Source organism: Euprymna scolopes, chromosome 16, assembly GCF_053919585.1.
Source record: "Euprymna scolopes isolate OS-2025 chromosome 16, ASM5391958v1, whole genome shotgun sequence".
NCBI lineage: Eukaryota > Metazoa > Mollusca > Cephalopoda > Sepiida > Sepiolidae > Euprymna > Euprymna scolopes.
Genome location: NC_136497.1, coordinates 95,761,654 through 95,782,604, shown reverse-complemented (window position 1 = coordinate 95,782,604; position 20,951 = coordinate 95,761,654). Strand labels below are relative to the sequence as shown.

At 33.9% G+C, this 20,951-nt stretch overlaps 1 protein-coding gene across 5 annotated transcripts in view; it reads left to right on the top strand.

Moving 5' to 3' along the window:
* The window catches only part of LOC145296022 (guanine nucleotide exchange factor subunit RIC1-like), a 317,949-nt gene that overhangs the window by 109,261 nt on the left and 187,737 nt on the right, over positions 1-20,951 (top strand). For 3 of the 5 annotated variants that reach the window (XM_080142059.1, XM_080142060.1, XM_080142058.1), the window contains exons 4-5: positions 428-535; positions 6,086-6,264. In XM_080142059.1, the coding sequence (XP_079998185.1) occupies positions 428-535; positions 6,086-6,264 (287 nt within the window). The remainder of the gene's footprint in view (positions 1-427; positions 536-6,085; positions 6,265-20,951) is intronic. The other 2 variants (XM_080142062.1, XM_080142061.1) reach the window with 1 other exon arrangement.

The window sequence follows — 20,951 nt, the reverse complement described above, 5'->3', positions numbered from 1 at the left end:
TTTCATTTTCTTATGCAAAATTCAAGCATGTCCTGCAAAAACAAAAACAATTTTCACTGACAAAATAACCAAACTAAACATCACCAATAAATATTTAAAGATATAAAAAACTTGAAGCGTAAAGCCTTTTTCCAAAATTAATGGATTTGGCATAAAACAACCTGAAAAGCATTGATATGCTGTAAAAAAACAAAAAACAAAACAATCTCTTAGTGCAGGCACAACGCTACATTGCACTAAAGCCAAAGACAAGGGCTACTCCAAATAGTTGCATTAGCTAATACATCGACTTGTAGGACATCTTTCCGTTTCCAGGATTACTCCACTTATCCTTGATTCTCATAATACTGAATGCTTAATCAAGAAGGCATCAACTATTATTGCTTATTGATTGTCTATTTGTTTAAAAAGTATTATTTGTTTACAGATTGCGTGTCCCAAAACAGGATGTAAATGGAACGTTAGAAGCTGATAGTGTGCCTGCCATTAAACTTTTCTTAGTTTCATCGATTAAGTGCTCTGCTCAAATCACAAGGTAAGATGATGCTTTTATCAGTTATCTCATCTTTTTTCTCATTTTTTTCCCTAATGTTAATCAGAAAGTACTCCTGTTTTTGTCTTATTCTCCATGTGGCATCTGATTTTTTTTTCTGAATTACTACATTTGGTTTTCACAGTATTTAAAAAAAAAAATTATTATATTTATGGATCATCACTTATCAAGATCTTGAGGTCACTTTAATAAGATTGTCAGTTGAATGATGGACAACACCATGAGATGACTAGAAAGGATGGATTAAATATATGCAAAATTTGAATAAGAAGGCATAACAAGTTTTTAGATTGAATCTGAAAACTATCATATTGTAGTCATCATATGATGTTCCATAAATGGGAAAGTTGTAGGAAAGAAACTTAATTTATAGTAATTCTGTTCGATTTTAGGCACATACTATGAATTTAAAGAATGAAACATTGATTGAGCCAAATCTTTTGAGAAAACTCGGGGGGGGGGGGCTTGAAAAATTGATTTTAAAAAAATAGCAATTTATTGTAAATATATACAATTTTTATTAGTTTTTATCAAAATCCATTAAAAATTAGAATTACTAGCTGTTTACCCGATTTAAAATTTTTTTATTTTAAGCTATCATAGGGTTGAAAATTGAACCTTTTCAAAGTTTAAATTACATTAATTAGTTTTTTCTCTGAATCAATGACAATTTGTGATCAGAGATTGTTTATGTGCTTCAAGTACTGATAATTGCTAAAATATTCTGGATTGCCCACAAGATTGGTAAGAAACAAACTGATCCATCAGTATCTTCATTTTTTAAAAAATCAAAATGTAGCTTAGAATGAATCTACAAATACCAACATTTTGAGAAATTGCAATTTTTAGGAATTCTAGCACCATATTGTTTTGAATTTTTAAAATTTGTCTTGAAATTTAATATGGTAACTTAGTTTTTTTTTTTTTAATGGTTTATCATGAAGAATTACTTTTGTGAAAAAATTAAAATTTGTTGAAAATTATCCAAGACACCCCTCCCCCCAAATGTTTTAAGCATATAGTGTTCACATGGATCAAAATAACATGCTTATTTATTATACAGACGAGGATAACGTGATGAATTTTAAGATCATCTTTTGATAATGGATGTATTTAAAAATGCAATAACCTCATATTTACAAGTATTTAAAACATTGTACATTTCTAAATAGAAAAAAGTAAAATGCGAATAACTATACTTAAAACGTTTCAATAACATTTTTAATGTTAAGTTTTCATTTCGTGCATGGAATATGACAATGTAAAGTAAATCTATACATTTCTACATTGACACTGGAGAGTTGCAAAACATTTATAAATCAATTTTGATGCCAAAATATATTTTTTTCTAATAGATCAAACGTAAATTAAATATTTCAAATGATACCTGACCATTTTCAGTGAATTATATACATTTTTCCTTGTCAGTTGGTAACAGCAAATGCAGATGAGTTCTTTTGTTAAATAGACAGTATTAATGTCTATTCCAAATGTAGATATTATGCTGACACATATTTTAGTTAATAGATCAATATTTCTACATATTTAAGACAATGGAGAGTTATAGACATTAGAAAACACGTGTATGTGTGTGTTTTTTATGTGCGTGTGTGTTTATGTATATATGTGTATATACAGCCTTAGCCAAAATTATGGAACACCAATGAAAAATCGAAATTATGATTCAAACTCATATATTTAAAAGTTAAGAATAGTTAAGTAAACATTAATAAATCTATTTTAACAACAATTTTTGGCATGTCCTCTTTTGCCTTTATAACAGTTTTTACCCATTTTTGCACATTATTGACCAAATTTTTGCAGGTGGTAGAATCTATTTTCTGCCACTCTTCATGAAGTTTAGTGTCAAATTTTTTTGATAAACATTTGTGCATTTTCACTCTTTTCCCTAGATTGGACCACAAAGTTCGAATGGGATTTAGGTCTGGGGATTGAAGGGGCCACTTCATCACTGTAATCCCTTTTTCCCAAACCATCCCATTGCTACTTTTGACATATAGCATGAGGCATTGTCTTGTTAGAAAATTACATCACTTGGAATGTTATTATTGAATATTTTAGTCAAAGAGGTTTGGTAAATCTGGTCCAGCATGTTAGTATAAATTGTGGCGTTGATTCTGCCCTCACATGTGTACAACATTCCAGAGTTTGAAGAAACCATGCAGCCCCAAACATTATGCTTCCTCCTCCAAATTTTACAGTTGAAACCACACAATCAGGATGAAATGCCTCTTCACTACAGCAAGCATAAACTGCTTCAGGGGCGCCAAAAACCTGATGAAAAACCCCCCAAAGAATTTGTTAAAATTTTTGAATAAATGTTATGGATGTGTATTCATATAAAAATTTTAATTGCTCCTTCCAAAGTTTGGGAAATAGTTGCTTTCGTCAAACCAAACAATTATAACCCAATCATCAGGTGTCCAATTTCCATGTTTTTTTTTTTTTTTTTTTTTTTTCAAATTCCACTTGTTTTTTTATCTTGTTGGCCTGAGACAAGTATGTCTTCTCTTTTTGTATCCTTTTAATCCCGCTTTTAATAGCCTTCTTCTCACTGTTCAAGATGATATGTTTTGTTTGCATCCTCCCTAGGTTCAGCAGCAAGCTCTGAAGAACTTTTCTTCCTATCTGCAAGGGATGCTTTTTTCAACGATCTGTTTTCTCTGGCAGTTGTAGACTTTTCATGGCCTCGTCCTTTTCTGTTTTTGAAAGACAGCTTTCTTGTACCTTTTAGTCATTGTTTGAACTCCCTTCTTGGAACATTTTGTCTTCTTGGCAATTTCTACCAGATAAAGCAACAATTTGTGCCCTTTTAATCGTTGAAAGCTGTTTCTTTGGAGGCATTTTCAATTAAATATACGATTATAGCACTGGTAGGGATCAAATATTACATGAAAAATAAGAAACAACCTTTAGTATGACAATGAATCATTTTGAATATTGGAATGAATTTAGTATGAAACGAAGCTAAAATGAGAGAGGCTTTAAATTAAAAAAAAAAACTACAATCTACTGTTAAATATTTTACATTTTAAATTGTTCACTGTACGATTCTTAACATTTAAATATGTAAGTTTAAATTATTATCTCAATTTTTGATAGGTGCTCCATAATTTTGGCCACGGCTATATGTGTGTGTGTGTGTATTTGTATATGTGTGTGTATAGATATAAATCATAAAAATGATTGTAATGCTTATAAGTTAACACAGAAATCAGATTCTTTTGCATCTGTGTTTAGCCCCAATTAAACTAGTTTACACCTTTTTGGGAAATTTTTATGCAAGGGATGATTGTACATGGACAACTGGGCCTTTTAAAAATCAAACCGATTTTTCAAAATTCATTTTAATCTGAGAATTTTATGATGAATCAATATAGTAATCCGAGAATTCTTTTCAAAATGATTAAATAACAAATGGTGGGGGAAAAGTCCTAACTGAAATAACAAATCTGAGAGGATCATTTTATATTAGACTAACATGTCAAACTGAACATTCCACTAAAAATTGAACAAGTTTGTTGTAAATAGTCATATATTAAATGTAGTGCATAATCGATCTGGAGATATTTTCAAAAGGAAAAAATAATATATGAAGGGTGTTCCAAGAAGTAGAAATTTGTCACTGAATTTCTGTAAAAGTACATCGGGAATGGTGATGGCAATGTATAAAAATACATTCAGTAGCACAAATGGTCACTTGTTTTAATGGTACCACTCTCATATTTTTAGGTCTTCCACTTTTTGAGTTAAAAAATAAATAAATAGGGGGACTTTACTTTTGGAACGACCCTCATATATACATTAGCAGGAAGATTCAACATTGCTGAGGATAGAATAAGGATCACTATGTACTTTTTTTTTATGTTCAAAACACCATATCAATTTATTTTTAATGCCCCTTCCCTCCTGTTTAATAATAACAATTCATTAAAAAAATTTACTTATAGACTTGTATTTCTTTTTTAATATGAAAAATTGTATTTTTACTTTCACTTGTAACAGTCACAGACTTAGTATGAGTAAGAGCCAGTTTTACAGAGATTATTGTGCAGGGAATCTGTCCATCTCATCATTGGTTTTCATCTCGGTTGTTTTCTGGCAACTATCTATCAAGCACTTGTTCAAACAATCTTTCTTTATGACCGCGAAACCTGGACAATGAAAGCTGCAAATCTCAGAATAATATAACTGACCAATACTACCTCAGCCAAATTCTGTGAGTTCGTTGGCACCATTTCATCTTCAATGTCCAAGTTGGTATGCACTTCAAGATCTTCCTCCTCAGCCAATCTCTTTTAAAGAATAGAATTCACTGGTTCAGCTACACTGTATGCTGCAACCCAGGAGGGTTAATCTATGGCACAATATTTTCAGAACCACTTTGAGGTTGATAAAGACATTTGAGAGTCAGCTGAAGATGTGGTTGCACACCATCAAAGCAAACCAACCTAGCTCTGGTCCACAAGTCTATTTCTGGGACTGGCTACCCATTATTATTTCAGTTGGTACGGATTGTCGTGTGTGGTCTGCATTCAACTGTGTGTTCTACAGGAGGAGCCAGCTTAACTCACCTGGGTGAATGTCGCCCCAAGTTCAAGTATTTCAAACTTCATCATGTTCAACTTTTTGATGGTAATTTTTTTTTATTTTCTACTTTTTTTGTTAAACTTATTTTTTCTGCATTGATTTTCTATTATAAATAATTCATTATGTAAGACTATGTGATTCCCTGCTCAACACTCGCTGACCCCAATGTTGTTTCCATGGTCTTCTCCTTTATCTTCATTCTCTCTTCTGGCAGTGTCTTCGTCACTCACATAGGCTGCTGAAGGTTTACACAGTGGCTTGCAAATATAGAAATAAAATATGACACAAACTCTGACACATTCTTCAAATATCAGTTACATTTTGTGTGTGTGTGTTTGTGTGTGACACCATTGACCTTCTGAATGCTAACATTTGCATCTACATCTATCTAGACTGTGTTCATTAGTCAGTTGATCAATTCATTTCCCAATCATCTCCATGCCATAACCTGCCTTCGTCTGTCCAACTGGAAACTATCATCAACTGCAATCAAATCAAACCGAAGACTGTTTGCAAACTGTTCCCAACAGTTGTCATAAAACATACTGCCACTCTTAATAGTAACTCTAAAATATATGGACCAATCTTTTGTTTCTGTTATTGCCTCACCTTGATTAACAATCCTATTCAGCTTCCTTTTGTGTTCCTTTGTGAACAACTTCCTATCCATTGTTCTGCTGATAAACACATTTCCCCTTTCTTTTGCCATACTTTTTGTCTTTTTCACTCACTTCATGATATTTGGTGGGAAGAATAGTATCACAATTCATTTCTCTATTAATTCTTGTTTTACTTGACTTCTTAAAATTGTTTGGATCTTCTATTTAATGAACTCCACCATTTATGTTTGTTAATCTTCAATAGTTGTTGTCTCTAATTAATGTCATCTTCAGTTGTAAATGAATCTGCCTCTGCTTTCAGCATCTTGTCTATAAGAGATGAAATTGTTTTCTCGACAACTGATGGCTATTTACAACGATTTCCATGGAAGGGAAGACCAACAGATCCTGTCCACAAAATCAGCATTTATGATATTTCATTTTCAGCAGATCTCCAACATTCCCGAGGTGAGAAAGTGTCATCAACTAAAATTGTAAACCGTGAGTTTTCTGTAAAATCTTAAAGCATGAAATTTACCAAACAAAGTACTAACCTTGCCTGGTTCTGGTGGCTGGAGAATCACCCCCCACCCCTATCCCATCCCAAACTAAAATTCATAAAATGATCACTATCTTGGTTATGTGAAGTAACAATTAGAACTGATTGGTATGTTTCATGTAAAGATTGTATTTGTTTTTAAATGTACTATAATTGATAGTATTGTTAATGTTATGAAAAAAAAAAAACACTAGTTATTTAAATTGAAATGAATTTCAAATACTTTTGTATGAACAAACTTTGATCTGTGCAAATTAATCACATGCTCTATTTTACTTTTTATCAAGATAAAGTTATGAGGTTACTTGCACTTATTGTGACATTTGAAATCCTCTTTTCAGATTCTCAATGGAGAAATAAACAAACCTTGTATCCACCTACCATATGTCATAGTTAACTAATTTGCGTATTGATTGCAAAAAGTACATTTCATTAATTGCATCTGCTTTCTTATTGTTTTTTTTTTCTTCAATGATTGTTTTTATATTAATGAAGCACACACTTTTAGAAATACTGTTTTTTTTTTCTGAAGAAAAGCTCACAATTTGGGCACAAAAGTGTTTTTTCACTTGCTTGCTGCAAATACACATTAACATTGCCATTTCAAACTTGGCAAAAATTTGATTCCCCTTTTTAACTTCTCTCCACCTATTTATCACTTTCTCTTCTCTGTCTCCTTCTCTTACCCTCTTCTCTGTCCCCTTCTCTTACCCTCTTCTCTGTCCCCTTCTCTTACCCTCTTCTCTGTCCCCTTCTCCTACCCTCTTCTCTGTCCCCTTCTCCTACCCTCTTCTCTGTCCCCTTCTCTTACCCTCTTCTCGGTCTTCCCCCTTTCTCTTCTCGGTCTTCCCCCTTTCTCTTCTCGGTCTTCCCCCTTTCTCTTCTCGGTCTTCCCCCTTTCTCTTCTCGGTCTTCCCCCTTTCTCTTCTCGGTCTTCCCCCTTTCTCTTCTCGGTCGTCCCCCTTTCTCTTCTCTGTCGTCCCCCTTTCTCTTCTCTGTCGTCCCCCTTTCTCTTCTCTGTCGTCCCCCTTTCTCTTCTCTGTCGTCCCCCTTTCTCTTCTCTGTCGTCCCCCTTTCTCTTCTCTGTCGTCCCCCTTTCTCTGATCCCCCGTCTTCCCCCTTTCTCTTCTCTGATCCCCCGTCTTCCCCTTTTCTCTTCTCTGATCCCCCGTCTTCCCCTTTTCTCTTCTCTGATCCCCCGTCTTCCCCCTTTCTCTTCTCTGATCCCCCGTCTTCCCCTTTTCTCTTCTCTGATCCCCCGTCTTCCCCTTTTCTCTTCTCTGATCCCCCGTCTTCCCCTTTTCTCTTCTCTGATCCCCCGTCTTCCCCTTTTCTCTTCTCTGATCCCCCGTCTTCCCCCTTTCTCTTCTCTGATCCCCCGTCTTCCCCCTTTCTCTTCTCTGATCCCCCGTCTTCCCCTTTTCTCTTCTCTGATCCCCCGTCTTCCCCCTTTCTCTTCTCTGATCCCCCGTCTTCCCCGTTTCTCTTCTCTGATCCCCCGTCTTCCCCCTTTCTCTTCTCTGATCCCCTGTCTTCCCCCTTTCTCTTCTCTGATCCCCCGTCTTCCCCCTTTCTCTTCTCTGATCCCCCGTCTTCCCCCTTTCTCTTCTCTGATCCCCCGTCTTCCCCCTTTCTCTTCTCTGATCCCCCGTCTTCCCCCTTTCTCTTCTCTGATCCCCCGTCTTCCCCCTTTCTCTTCTCTGATCCCCCGTCTTCCCCCTTTCTCTTCTCTGATCCCCCGTCTTCCCCCTTTCTCTTCTCTGATCCCCCGTCTTCCCCCTTTCTCTTCTCTGATCCCCCGTCTTCCCCCTTTCTCTTCTCTGATCCCCCGTCTTCCCCCTTTCTCTTCTCTGATCCCCCGTCTTCGCCTTTTCTCTTCTCTGATCCCCCGTCTTCGCCTTTTCTCTTCTCTGATCCCCCGTCTTCGCCTTTTCTCTTCTCTGATCCCCCGTCTTCGCCTTTTCTCTTCTCTGATCCCCCGTCTTCGCCTTTTCTCTTCTCTGATCCCCCGTCTTCGCCTTTTCTCTTCTCTGATCCCCCGTCTTCGCCTTTTCTCTTCTCTGATCCCCCGTCTTCGCCTTTTCTCTTCTCTGATCCCCCGTCTTCCCCCTTTCTCTTCTCTGATCCCCCGTCTTCCCCCTTTCTCTTCTCTGATCCCCCGTCTTCCCCCTTTCTCTTCTCTGATCCCCCGTCTTCCCCCTTTCTCTTCTCTGATCCCCCGTCTTCCCCCTTTCTCTTCTCTGATCCCCCGTCTTCCCCCTTTTCTCTTCTCTGATCCCCCGTCTTCCCCCTTTCTCTTCTCTGATCCCCCGTCTTCCCCCTTTCTCTTCTCTGATCCCCCGTCTTCCCCCTTTCTCTTCTCTGATCCCCCGTCTTCCCCCTTTCTCTTCTCTGATCCTCCGTCTTCCCCCTTTCTCTTCTCTGATCCCCCGTCTTCCCCCTTTCTCTTCTCTGATCCCCCGTCTTCCCCCTTTCTCTTCTCTGATCCCCCGTCTTCCCCCTTTCTCTTCTCTGATCCCCCGTCTTCCCCCTTTCTCTTCTCTGATCCCCCGTCTTCCCCTTTTCTCTTCTCTGATCCCCCGTCTTCCCCTTTTCTCTTCTCTGATCCCCCGTCTTCGCCTTTTCTCTTCTCTGATCCCCCGTCTTCCCCTTTTCTCTTTTCTGTTCTATTATTTTCTCATTTGTAAAATCTTAAAGCATGTCGTTTACTAAATAAGGTACTAATCTTGCCTGGTTCTGGAGACTGAAAATTTTCTTAAATTCAAATTCATCAATTGATAACTATTTTGAACCTATGAGCTAACAAAATATAGCAAAGATTGATTCTTCTGTAATATATTACATTAGCTGTCTCTCATTCACCTCTGTGTTGATATTTCGTGCACTCAGATCTATTTCTTCCTGAGTGTGTTTTACATTTTATGTATCTCAAAGTTGATTTGAGCAAAAATTAATCTAGATAATAAATACTTGTAGTTTAAAGCGTTTAATAATATACTTTTTTTGGTTTGCTCAGTGAACCAAATTTATCTTTTAGTAATAAGTCATTCTTACTGACATTTCTTTTCATCCTAGTATTAAGTTTTAAGGATAATTTTTTGCACTTCCATACGACTTCCAAGTTTTTGTCACTTTTATAGTAATACGTCTGTGGCTTACTGGCATATATATTTGATAAAATATTGCTCTTTCCCCCCTTTATTCTAATGTACTTGCTATATACTGTTATGATGGTGATGCTCTGTTGCAATCATCTGAGCACATGAACAGCTTCTAAGCATCTTGAGGAGTCTTCTTTTTTTTTTAAATAAAATATATTTATATACTAATGAATTAGCATTAAAATATTACTTTGATAAAATTTGAAAATTTTAGAACAAATAGTAATTCTGTATAATTTTTTAATCAAAAATAATTAAAAAAATTTTTTTTTGTCGAACTTTTGGTAGTATTTATCCTGATCAAAGAAGACTTATTTTTTTATTTTTTTCCTTTTTTTCCCTTATTTTGTTGGTGTTGGTCCAAAAGTGGTTGTCCTTAGAAAAAAAAGATTGTATGTACGGTCTCATTGATGTTTGTACGAAAGTCTGATCCAACATGTTTTATATTGTTAGCGTGAAAATTAAAGTTTCGAAAGTATTCTTTTGTAAGGTTAAATTTGTAAAACACATCAGATCTGACTTTATTGCAACTCTCAACGAGATCAGACATAACATTTTTCTCTTCTTCCCTGGACACGGTAATATCAACAAAATGAGGGGAAAAAATAAACAAAATAACTAAAACTTCTTTTATAAAGGTGGAACCACCGAAAGTCTCAGCAAGAAAAAAAAAAAAAATTTTTTTTCATTTAAGAAAATATTATACAGCATTACTTGATTTTTCTAAAATTTTCCAAATTAACCTTGTGAACTCATATTTTCAATAGCAATACACATAAAAAAAAAAAATTGCTTAAAATATCTCAATAATAGTATACATAGAAAGAGTTTGATTTAGGAAGGAATCTTTAAATTTTTAAAATATGACTAAAAACAAGGAAGTTATAACTATTTTTGTGCCTAACACATTTGGATATTTTTCCCTCTTAAGGACCAAATGCATTTTGTCACATTTTATACTTTTTCAGTAAAAATGCTATAGCGTTACTAAAACACAAGATAAAACAATGAAATTTGCCATATTAGTGTATTTTTGTGCAGCAAATCTGAATATCACCCTGAAAATCTCCAGAAATTAATGGTTTCCAAGGAATCTGCAGTAAATGTACATAAATGTCTTGCAATACCATAAAAATTCCATGTGTCCATTAAAAAAAAGTCAAAATTTTAAGTTTAATTATAATGCATTTTATGTACAAGAAACTGAAATCTAATACTAGGGCTGTTAGAAATAAATATCTTGCAAGATTTCTTTGGTATTATTGTAGATTAACACCTAATATATACATTTAATGTAAAATAATCTTAGGTTTTAGGATAGTTAACAATGTTTTTCTATTGGAAATAAATTCTATGAGTTTTTTTTTTTTTTTTTTTTTTAAAGACAATTATAAGTTATTTTAAGAGTCTTGGTAGGACAAGGCGGCTTGCCACTCGGACTTTGGGTTTGTAGTAGGGCTAGGGGCAATTACATGTGAACACCTTGAAAACTTGTCAGAAAGGAAAAGATAAAAACAATTATTTTAGAGTGAGGAATTAGTTTCATGTTTAAATTTAATGTAAAATAATCCACCATGTCCAGACCATTTTAGCATTTTAGAGCAGTTAATTTATTTTTCTCTGATGGGCAAATGGTGTGCGTTGTTTTATTTTATGGGGTGCAGGGTCTCTTTATAGATTAATATGCGTGGTTTTAAGACTGTTCCATGGAGGGCTTGCCACTCTGACTTGAAGTTAGTTGCAGAGTTATGGAAGAGTTTTTTTTTATTTTAAAGTGGGTGGCATTCAAACTTAGGGCGTGGTAGGGCTAAAAGAAATTTTTAAAGTAGGATTTGTCACATAGATTTAAGGTTAATGGTATGACAGGTTCAAGGGAGGTACTTTTAGGAGGTGCACTTTTTGCTTGGACTTAGATTTAGTGGTAGCATAATATATATATATATATATATATATATATATATATACACTAATTAAAATTAAAAAAATATAAAAATTTGGAATACTAAGTACTTAGAAAAGGCAATAATGGCTGAGAAATTAAATTTATATGCGAAAATGATCTCTGTATACTCTAAATTCTAAATTATTTTTGTTGTCATTGTTTTCTTTTTTTTTTTTTACACTAAGTTTTATTTAGAGTATTCACACATATTTGCCTAAAAAAAAAGAATCTTATTTAGTATTTTTAATTGGCAGCTATAAAGGCAGTTATTACTACAATTAAAGTTTGAAAGTTAAATATATTTGAAAACCAATATTTCTTCAAGGAAATTTTATAAAAGAACCACAAGCTATATTCATTTTAAATAAAATTTTTTTTTCTCCAAATAAACTTAATTTACAAAACTTATTAATTTCAAACTAATAGTTTAGAGTGACGATAGCTGCTGCTGGTTAGCTTATAATTTACTAGTCAAATTGTTTTCTTTTGCTGAAAAGTGTGTTGAATTCTTGAGGAGAGCCTATTTAAAAACGGATGGTACTAAAAGAGAAATCAATATAGAATTATCATTTGAACACATAAAAATGATAAAACCATTCATTTACTTAGTGCTTGTGGTACAAAATATATTTAGAAAAAATGTTTGAATCACGTCGTGTTAAATTTTTTTTTTTTTTTTTTTTTTTTAAGACAAAAAAAAATGGATGGACCCATTTATTTCATATCCTGATGTAGATGAGATTTATATTTTTTCTGATTGTTCTCCAAATTTCATAAATAAATTATAGGAGATTGGTACCAAGCTTCTAAGCACCATGGGGGTAAAAAAAATATCTGATGGAAAATGGCTGTTTCATAGCGTTAACATTTTTATCATTGCTTTTTCGAAAATTCTTCAAATATATCATGTAGATTAATATTTATTAAAGCATGTGAAAAGGATATTCATTTCTGAACAAAGTGATGATATTTTAAGGACTTAGTGTTTTGGTTTTTAAAATATGACTATTTTAATAGAACTACCTCAAAATTTTGAAATATTCGAAGCATTTTTAATGGTCAGTTGGCATTACTACTTTTAATGTTAAGTCCTTTTATTTAATTACTGTGAATACTTTTTGTTATCTGGAATTTACTGCAAACATTGAACCCAACTTTGGAATCCAAAAGTTTTTGTTACATTAGAAAGCTTTTACTCTATACTAGCTAAAACTACAGTTATAAAATTGTTAATTAATAGCAATTGCCATTTATAAATGCACTAGCAAGGCTATCTGGCATTGCCCGGTGCAATAAAAAAAAACAAAACAGGAGAAATTAAATAATGTAGGTAAGATTTTTATATTAAAACTACTACATATTTCTATCTTCACTATCTTTATATTCCCCTCCCCCTCCACTATTACCACTCTCTCCATAACCTTCCCCTTTTCATCCACCCAGCCTATTCCTCTCTCTCATTTTTAATTTGTTGAAAAAAAAAATAATGTAATTCATTTACTAGAGCTATCAATTTTAAATTTAATACTGTAATATTAGATGTAGTGTTCCTGGGAAACACAAGTAGAAATAGATACAATGATATTTTTTAATTTGTTCCCACCTCTCCACTCTGCTTGTGTTCACAATTAATATGAAGAGAAATGATGTTAATAATGAAAAGAGTCCAAAGAGATTTAGAGATAATATTGTAATTTGCTCCCGGGCAATGCTGAGTAGGACAAAAGATTCTGTCTCCCCTTAATTTTTGTTACATAAGAAAAGTTTTACCTTATACTATCCAAAATTATATTTATAAAATTGTTAATATCAGATGTCATTTATAAATGCATGAAATATCCACAGTAATAATAATTCATTTTCTAAGGTGTATAATTAATAATAATTCATTTTCTAAGGTGTATAATTAATAATAATTCATTTTCTAAGGTGTATAATTAATAATAATTCATTTTCTAAGGTGTATAATTAATAATAATTCATTTTCTAAGGTGTATAATTAATAATAATTCATTTTCTAAGGTGTATAATTAAGCTTTATGCACCCTCTTTTACTGTCGATTTTTTTTTATAAACGCCAAATGTGCAAACATTTTGATATTTAAATATATCAAAAGTATTGTTGATTCAATATGAATGCAATAATATTATACTTATATTAATGTAATAATCCTAGTTTATTCAAAAACGTTTTATTTACAAAAACTTGTTTCTGTCCATTTCGTAAATATGCATGTTTATCGTATACAAAATTTACCAAATTTTCACAAAGTTTTTAAGTTGAAAAAAAAAAACAAAACAAAATGCATCCAATATTCAGTTAATATTTAATTTCTGTATTTCACTGTTTTTGTTGCCCCAATCAAAGGCAAATGTTTCTTTTATTTTTTGGTATTTAAGAGTTCATAATACATTATGTCTAATATATTTTTCCATTTTGTTATAGTATTCATATTAATTTGCAAAAGAAAATACACTAATGAAAACTTTTCTGTGAATATTTGGCAAATTTTGAATACCGTAAATGTGTATATTAACCAAATGCGCCAGAAACAATTGCTTGTAAATATATATATATATATATATATATATATATATATATATATATATATATTTCATAATGTTTTTAGGGATACAAAACTTAAATATTGCAATTAGGAAGGGAAGACTTTTATGATTCATGATTAAAAGTAAATTTGTATATATATAAATATATATATATATATATATATATATATATATATTCCTTTAATCTTCTCTCCAAAAAGGGGGGAAAAGGGGGAACAGGAGAGGAAAGAAAGAGAAATGGGGAGCCAGCTGACCAGTTTCGACCCTCGTTTCTCTTCTCAAAGCTGTATCGAGGGAATTTTTAAAAACAAAGAATGAAAAAGCGATTAAAATTGCGTTTTATTTAATTTACGGGGAGAAAAAAAAAGTGGGAAAACGATTAAAATAAAACAGCGTTATGGTCGAATACCTAGAGATTAATCACGTTCAAACCCAGGAGGCATTCCCTTTGCTTGCAAAGAGAAGGCTTTCTAAGTCGAACGTGAATAGTCTCCAAGATCTTAAGGTGATATAATGAACGAGCACGACTAAGAATAGAAAAAGAGTCCATGCTAAAGTTTGTTGCACAAGACGGGTTTTTAAGTAAATGATCAGTAATTGAGGACCCGTATGTGTTAGTAACAACGTCAGTTGCCCGGTAGGTTCCATTCCTAATTTTACTGGGTACATGTTGTTAGATTCTTCCATCTAATCTTAATGTTGTTCGACCCAAGTAGTTGGCACCGCAACCACATTCCAAATTGTAAATAACGTTACTATTATGGTGGGGGGTAGAACGTCTTTTTGAGAAGATGGTAATAAAGTTCTCTACGAGAACACAACACGCACATTGGCAGCAAAATAACATCCATGAACTGCTGGACTTATTTGGGGAGTGAGGAAACCATAGCTACTTATGAGAGTGGTAAAAATACCAAATAATAGTAGTAAAAATACCAAAATACAAAACCTACTATTATTTGGTATTTTTACCACTCTCATAAGTAGCTATGGTTTCCTCATTCCCCCACTTTAACATCAATATGTATACTTAACCTTTTACATCAAGTTATACGCACTCATAGCCATTGCCACCCTAATCTCCGACTGCCCCCTTATGATCATACTCTATACATCATAACAGTAGAAACTTATAAATATATTGCTGCATATTACCTTTCAGTTTTACAACCTTGCACCTCCCCCCCAATAAATCAAAATTACCCACTCCATAGAAATTAGACACCCCACAAACCGTTAAAATAAATTACCATGCAGCAACAATACACCCCCTATTTAACCATAATACATATACTCCTTAATCTCAATACTATGTTAAAGACCATATACAATCTTATATATCATACTATGTATAATAAGCTTCTCCTTATTTATTTAGAATTCAATAAAGCTTCCCCCAACATCCTATAATTCCTCTTGATCTTTTTCATCCCTAATGAACTTTATGCTAGATGCCGCATCTTCCCCATGCTACCTAGCACCTTCTCTACTCTTCTGATGAGAAGCAATAGGCTTCGAAATGCCCTGGCATAAAGAGTCCCTTCTATCCCCCAAATTTTGCCTGTATTCCATTATTCAATAAATGATCCATTCTATATCTACCAATATATAGTTTGTGTCTTTATTTCATACTCTTGTTGTCCTATTATATATATATATATATATATCAATTAATATTTTTTCTATAATTAGGTCTGGTGCTACCAGATCAGGCTGTCTACTGACTTCCTGAGATGAAACGCACCTACATAGATGTCTTTGTTTTTTTATTCCCTTTTGCAAAACTTAGTCATGTTCTGCGAAAACAAAAACAAAAACAACATTCTCCTCCCCCTCCCCTCCCTCGTTTTCTTTTTCCTTCACCTCCTCACCTTTTTTTTTTTTTTTTTTTTTTTTTTTTTTTTTTTTTTTTTTTTTTTTTTTTGCCTAGTTGGTAGGGCGATAGAACATACCAACTGCCCCCCTGCAGAGGGTAAAAATCCTTCAATGGGACCACCAGTTGACCGTTGGTGGCAACCCGTAATGCATTAAGAACGGGATCCTGGTGGTTGAGTGGAACATGCCTAGGAAATAATAACATGATACTACAACACACCACTTTGGCCCTTACTAGGCTAGACGGGAGGTTGGATAGGCCCGATCCAATCAATCGGTTGGTCATGACAAGCACTAATTCAGACAATCCAAACAAAAACACACTAACACTCAACATAAACAATAAACTGAATTAATAAGCGATGGCTGAAGGGCCAATCAAGCTGGGAAAAAGGTAACCATCAGGAATAATAAAAATACAGGGAAATCCCATACTTGGGTGGGCATAACCATATATTGTGAATGCTTGGAAACCTCCCCATGTTTGAGTATACCAGCTATGTAGCCCTGGAGAACCGAGGCGAATGGGATTTACCCCCTCATAGTTCTTCCCCATAAGGGGCTCCGAGGAGGGTGGGGAGCATGGCTGATGAATTTTTCAAAAATTATTATGAATACCAAAAAATCCAAGAGACCACACACAGAAATTGACTCTGACAGCGACAATGAAGATACAAACTTTCCAAGATTCATCGTGCTAGAAGCAACGTCTAATATACCGTTAACTAAAATGTCACCCTTCATTATCCAAAAGGTAATATCAAGCAAAATAACACCTAAAAATGTCAAAAAATTAAGGAATGGTACCATATTGGTAGAAGTACTAAATAAAAAACAGGCCAAAACTCTACTTCAACTACAAAAATTGCATGAAACAAACATCAAAGCTTATCCACACCAAACACTAAACTACTCCAAAGGAGTCATAAAAAACCAGGAAATCTCCGTCTGCACAACAGAAGAAATCAAAACAGAACTAAAAAACCAAGGGGTCACAGATGTAAAAAGAATCACATTTAAAAAAAAAGGAGAGGTAATATATACAAACACTTATATATTAACATTCAATTATCCTCAAATACCAGAGACCATCAATATAGGTTATGAAAGAACGAAAATAGAACAATACATCCCAAAACCTTTACAATGCTACAACTGCCAAAAGTTTGGACATAATAAAGACCAATGTCTAAGATTCTTCACATGTGGAAACTGCAGTGAAAAAAACCCAGACCACGATGAAGAAGACTGTCCAAATAAAACCAAATGCACAAACTGTCAAGAAGAGCACCACTCTCACTCAAAACAGTGCAAAATATATAATCAAGAGAAGGAAATAATAACAATCAAATATCAAAAAAATATAACCTTCCAAGAAGCCCGCAAAGAAGTCACAAATCGCACCAAAAACTCATATGCCACAATAACCCAACAAGCAAACAAAATGTACAACTACAATGAACTAAACCTTGCTCCAGAAATTGCAAACCTAGCAAAAGAACTAAAGAACATACTTGAAGAATTAAAATCTTTTTTATCAGAACTGAAAATAAACTCCAACAGCCAAATAAAAGTCAGAAACGAACAACCCAGTATAAAAGAAAACGAAACAAAGGAAATCAGAAAAACTTCCATCAATATTGAGGAATCAATCTCTAAAGAAATGAAACCTCCTCAATTATCAAAACGTGAAAGATCCAAGTCACAAACAAGGACAAAAACAGATGTTAAAAATAAACACACAACAACAGAAAAAATGGAAATAGAACAGAACAACAAAAAAACTACCCCCCAAAAACAAAATGACAAACAAAAAACAGAATTAGTATTAATTGAAAATGAAAATAAATTTGAACTAGTTGAAACTGATAGCCAAAAAAGACAGTCAAGACAAAGTAAATCTAAAAGTCCCAGACCAAAACCCAAAAAAAGCCTCTCACCAGAAACAAGAAACAGACCATCCACTTCCAAAAGAAACACCCAAACTAACATCGAAACTATGGACGTAGACATAAACACCAACAGTCCAAAACCAAAAGAAAATATAAACCATGACTAACAAAATCCTACAGTGGAACATAAGAGGATTAAAAATTAATATCGAAGAAATGCAAATACTTATCAAATCCTTATGTCCTGCAATAATTTGCCTACAGGAAACACACTTAAAAGAAAATGACAAAATTAACATAAAACACTACTCAATATACAACCACATAAACAAATTATCATGCAAAGCCACCGGTGGATCATCAATACTGATAAACGAAAACATTCCACACAGCAAAGTGAACTTAAAAACAAATATGCAAGCTGTTGCAATAACTGCAACACTACACAAAACAATAACCCTATGCTCACTCTATATACCACCAAATGAAACAATAAACGAAACTGAATTAAACAATATAATCAAACAACTACCTAAACCTTTTCTACTGTTGGGAGACTTCAATAGTCATAATATATGGTGGGGCAGTAAAAAAAACAACAAAAGAGGCCAAACCATAGAAAAAATAATTAACCAAAACGATCTATGCCTACTCAACAACAAAGAGAATACATATATGCACCCACCAACGGGAACCCTATCAGCAATCGATATAACACTATGTGACCCAACTATATACATGGATTATAGCTGGAGAACACATAAGGATGCATGCGGAAGTGACCACTTCCCAATCATAATAGAAAACGAGAATCCCAAGCCAGAAGACAAAACACCCCGCTGGAATTTACAAAAGGCAAATTGGGAAAATTTCCAAAATACATGTCAATACAGATTAATACCTGAAGCGAATCCTGACTTAGAACACATCACATATTTCAGCAACACCCTACTCACAATAGCCGAGGAGAACATACCAAAAAGTTCCACTACTACAAAATATAACAAACCCTGGTACAATAAAGAATGCAAAGAAGCTATAAGAGCCAGACGTGCAAACCTAAGGAAATTTAAAAACAGTCCAACGAAAGAAAATTTGGACACCTATAAAAACAGCAAAGCCAAAGCACGGAAAACTATCAAAGAATCAAAACGGAACTCGTGGAAAGATTATGTAACAAAAATTAATCAAAACACAAAACCCAAAAAAGTATGGGAGATGGTCAGAAAAATAGCAGGAAAAAATACAAAGAACCCTATTAAACACCTTATATGCGACAACACAAAGATTACCGACAAACAAAATATCGCAAATAAATTAGCAGAACAATTCTCAATGAACTCATCATCAAAAAACCAAAATAAAAAATTCCAAGCTATAAAGAAAAATGAAGAAAAAATAAAAATAAACTTCAAATCAAAAAATGAAGAAAACTACAATCAATTATTCAACAGTGCAGAACTAGAGGAGGCAATAAACAAATCTCCCGATACAGCAGTCGGCCCCGACGAGATCCATTATCAATTCCTCAAAAAACTACCAAAACCATCACTGGACTACTTATTACAAATTTACAATGAGATATGGATAACTAACAACATTCCAAAAAACTGGAAGCAGGCAACAGTAATCCCAATACCCAAACCAAAAAAAGACCATACAAACCCAACAAACTACCGACCCATTGCACTAACTAGTTGTTTGTGCAAAACTTTTGAAAGAATGATTAACGAAAGATTAAATTGGTACTTGGAAAGCAAAAATCTAATTACAGAAAGCCAGTCGGGTTTCAGGAAAAATAGAAGCCCCACCGATCACTTAATAAAACTGGAAACACGCATAAGAGAAGCATTTGCAAAAAAAGAACATCTAATAGCAATTTTTTTTGACATGCAAAAGGCGTATGACACCGCTTGGAAATACGGAATCCAAAAAGACCTGTATGAACTAGGACTTAGGGGTAGAATGCCAGAAATTATCAGAAATTTCTTAACAAATAGAAACTTCCAAGTACGGATGGACAACACTTATTCAGTCCAAAAAGATCAAGAAATGGGGGTCCCCCAAGGCAGTATCCTGTCTGTCACCCTCTTCAACATTAAAATAAACAATATCATAAAAAACATAGACCCAGGAATTGAAAATGCCCTATACGTGGACGACCTACTTATATACTACCAATCTAAATATATACAAACAGCCGAACGCAAACTACAACTCTGTCTGAATAAAATAAACAAATGGGCCATAGAAAATGGATTTACATTCTCAGAGGAAAAAACTAAATGCATCCACTTTTGCAAATTACGAAAATTCCACCACGACCCCAACCTGAAACTGGATAACAAGAACATCCCACTTACCGACCAACATAAATATTTAGGTATTATATTTGATAAAAAATTGAACTTTATACCGCATATAAAATATTTAAAAGCAAAATGCCAAAAGACAATGCAATTGATCAAAGTCCTAGCACACACCGATTGGGGTGCAGACAAAGTCACATTATTAAAATTATACCAAACTCTAATCAGATCTAAAATGGACTATGGATGCTTCATCTATGGAGCAGCAAGGAAGTCCTACATAAAAGAACTAAATACAATCCACCATCAAGGATTAAGATTAGCCTTGGGAGCATTTAGAACCTCTCCAGTAGAAAGCCTCTATATAGAGGCCCACGAGCCTCCACTGATTCTAAGACGACAGAAGTTAGCGCTACAATATTACCTAAAGCTGGTATCAAGTCCAACAAATCCTGCATATCAATGTACCCTTCACCCACAATACACACATCTCTTCAACAAGAAAGAAGATATCAAGCCCTACAGCCTCCGGATAAAAAACCTTCTCACAGAAGCCCAAATGGACATTACAAAAATACATAAATATAACAAATCAAAAACTCCACCCTGGATGATCAAACAACCACACATAATATTAAAATTAAATAAATATCCCAAAACGAAAACCCACCCATCAACCTTCCATGAAGAACTACTTATCATCCAGAATACATACAAAGAATATACACAAATTTACACTGACGGATCAAAAGATGGAGATAAAGTAGGATGCGCAGCCATCCACAAAAAAATAAAACTAAAGAAAAGGCTCCCAAACGAATCTTCTATTTTCAGCGCAGAAGCAACAGCCATAGATTTGGCACTGAATATAATAACCAATGA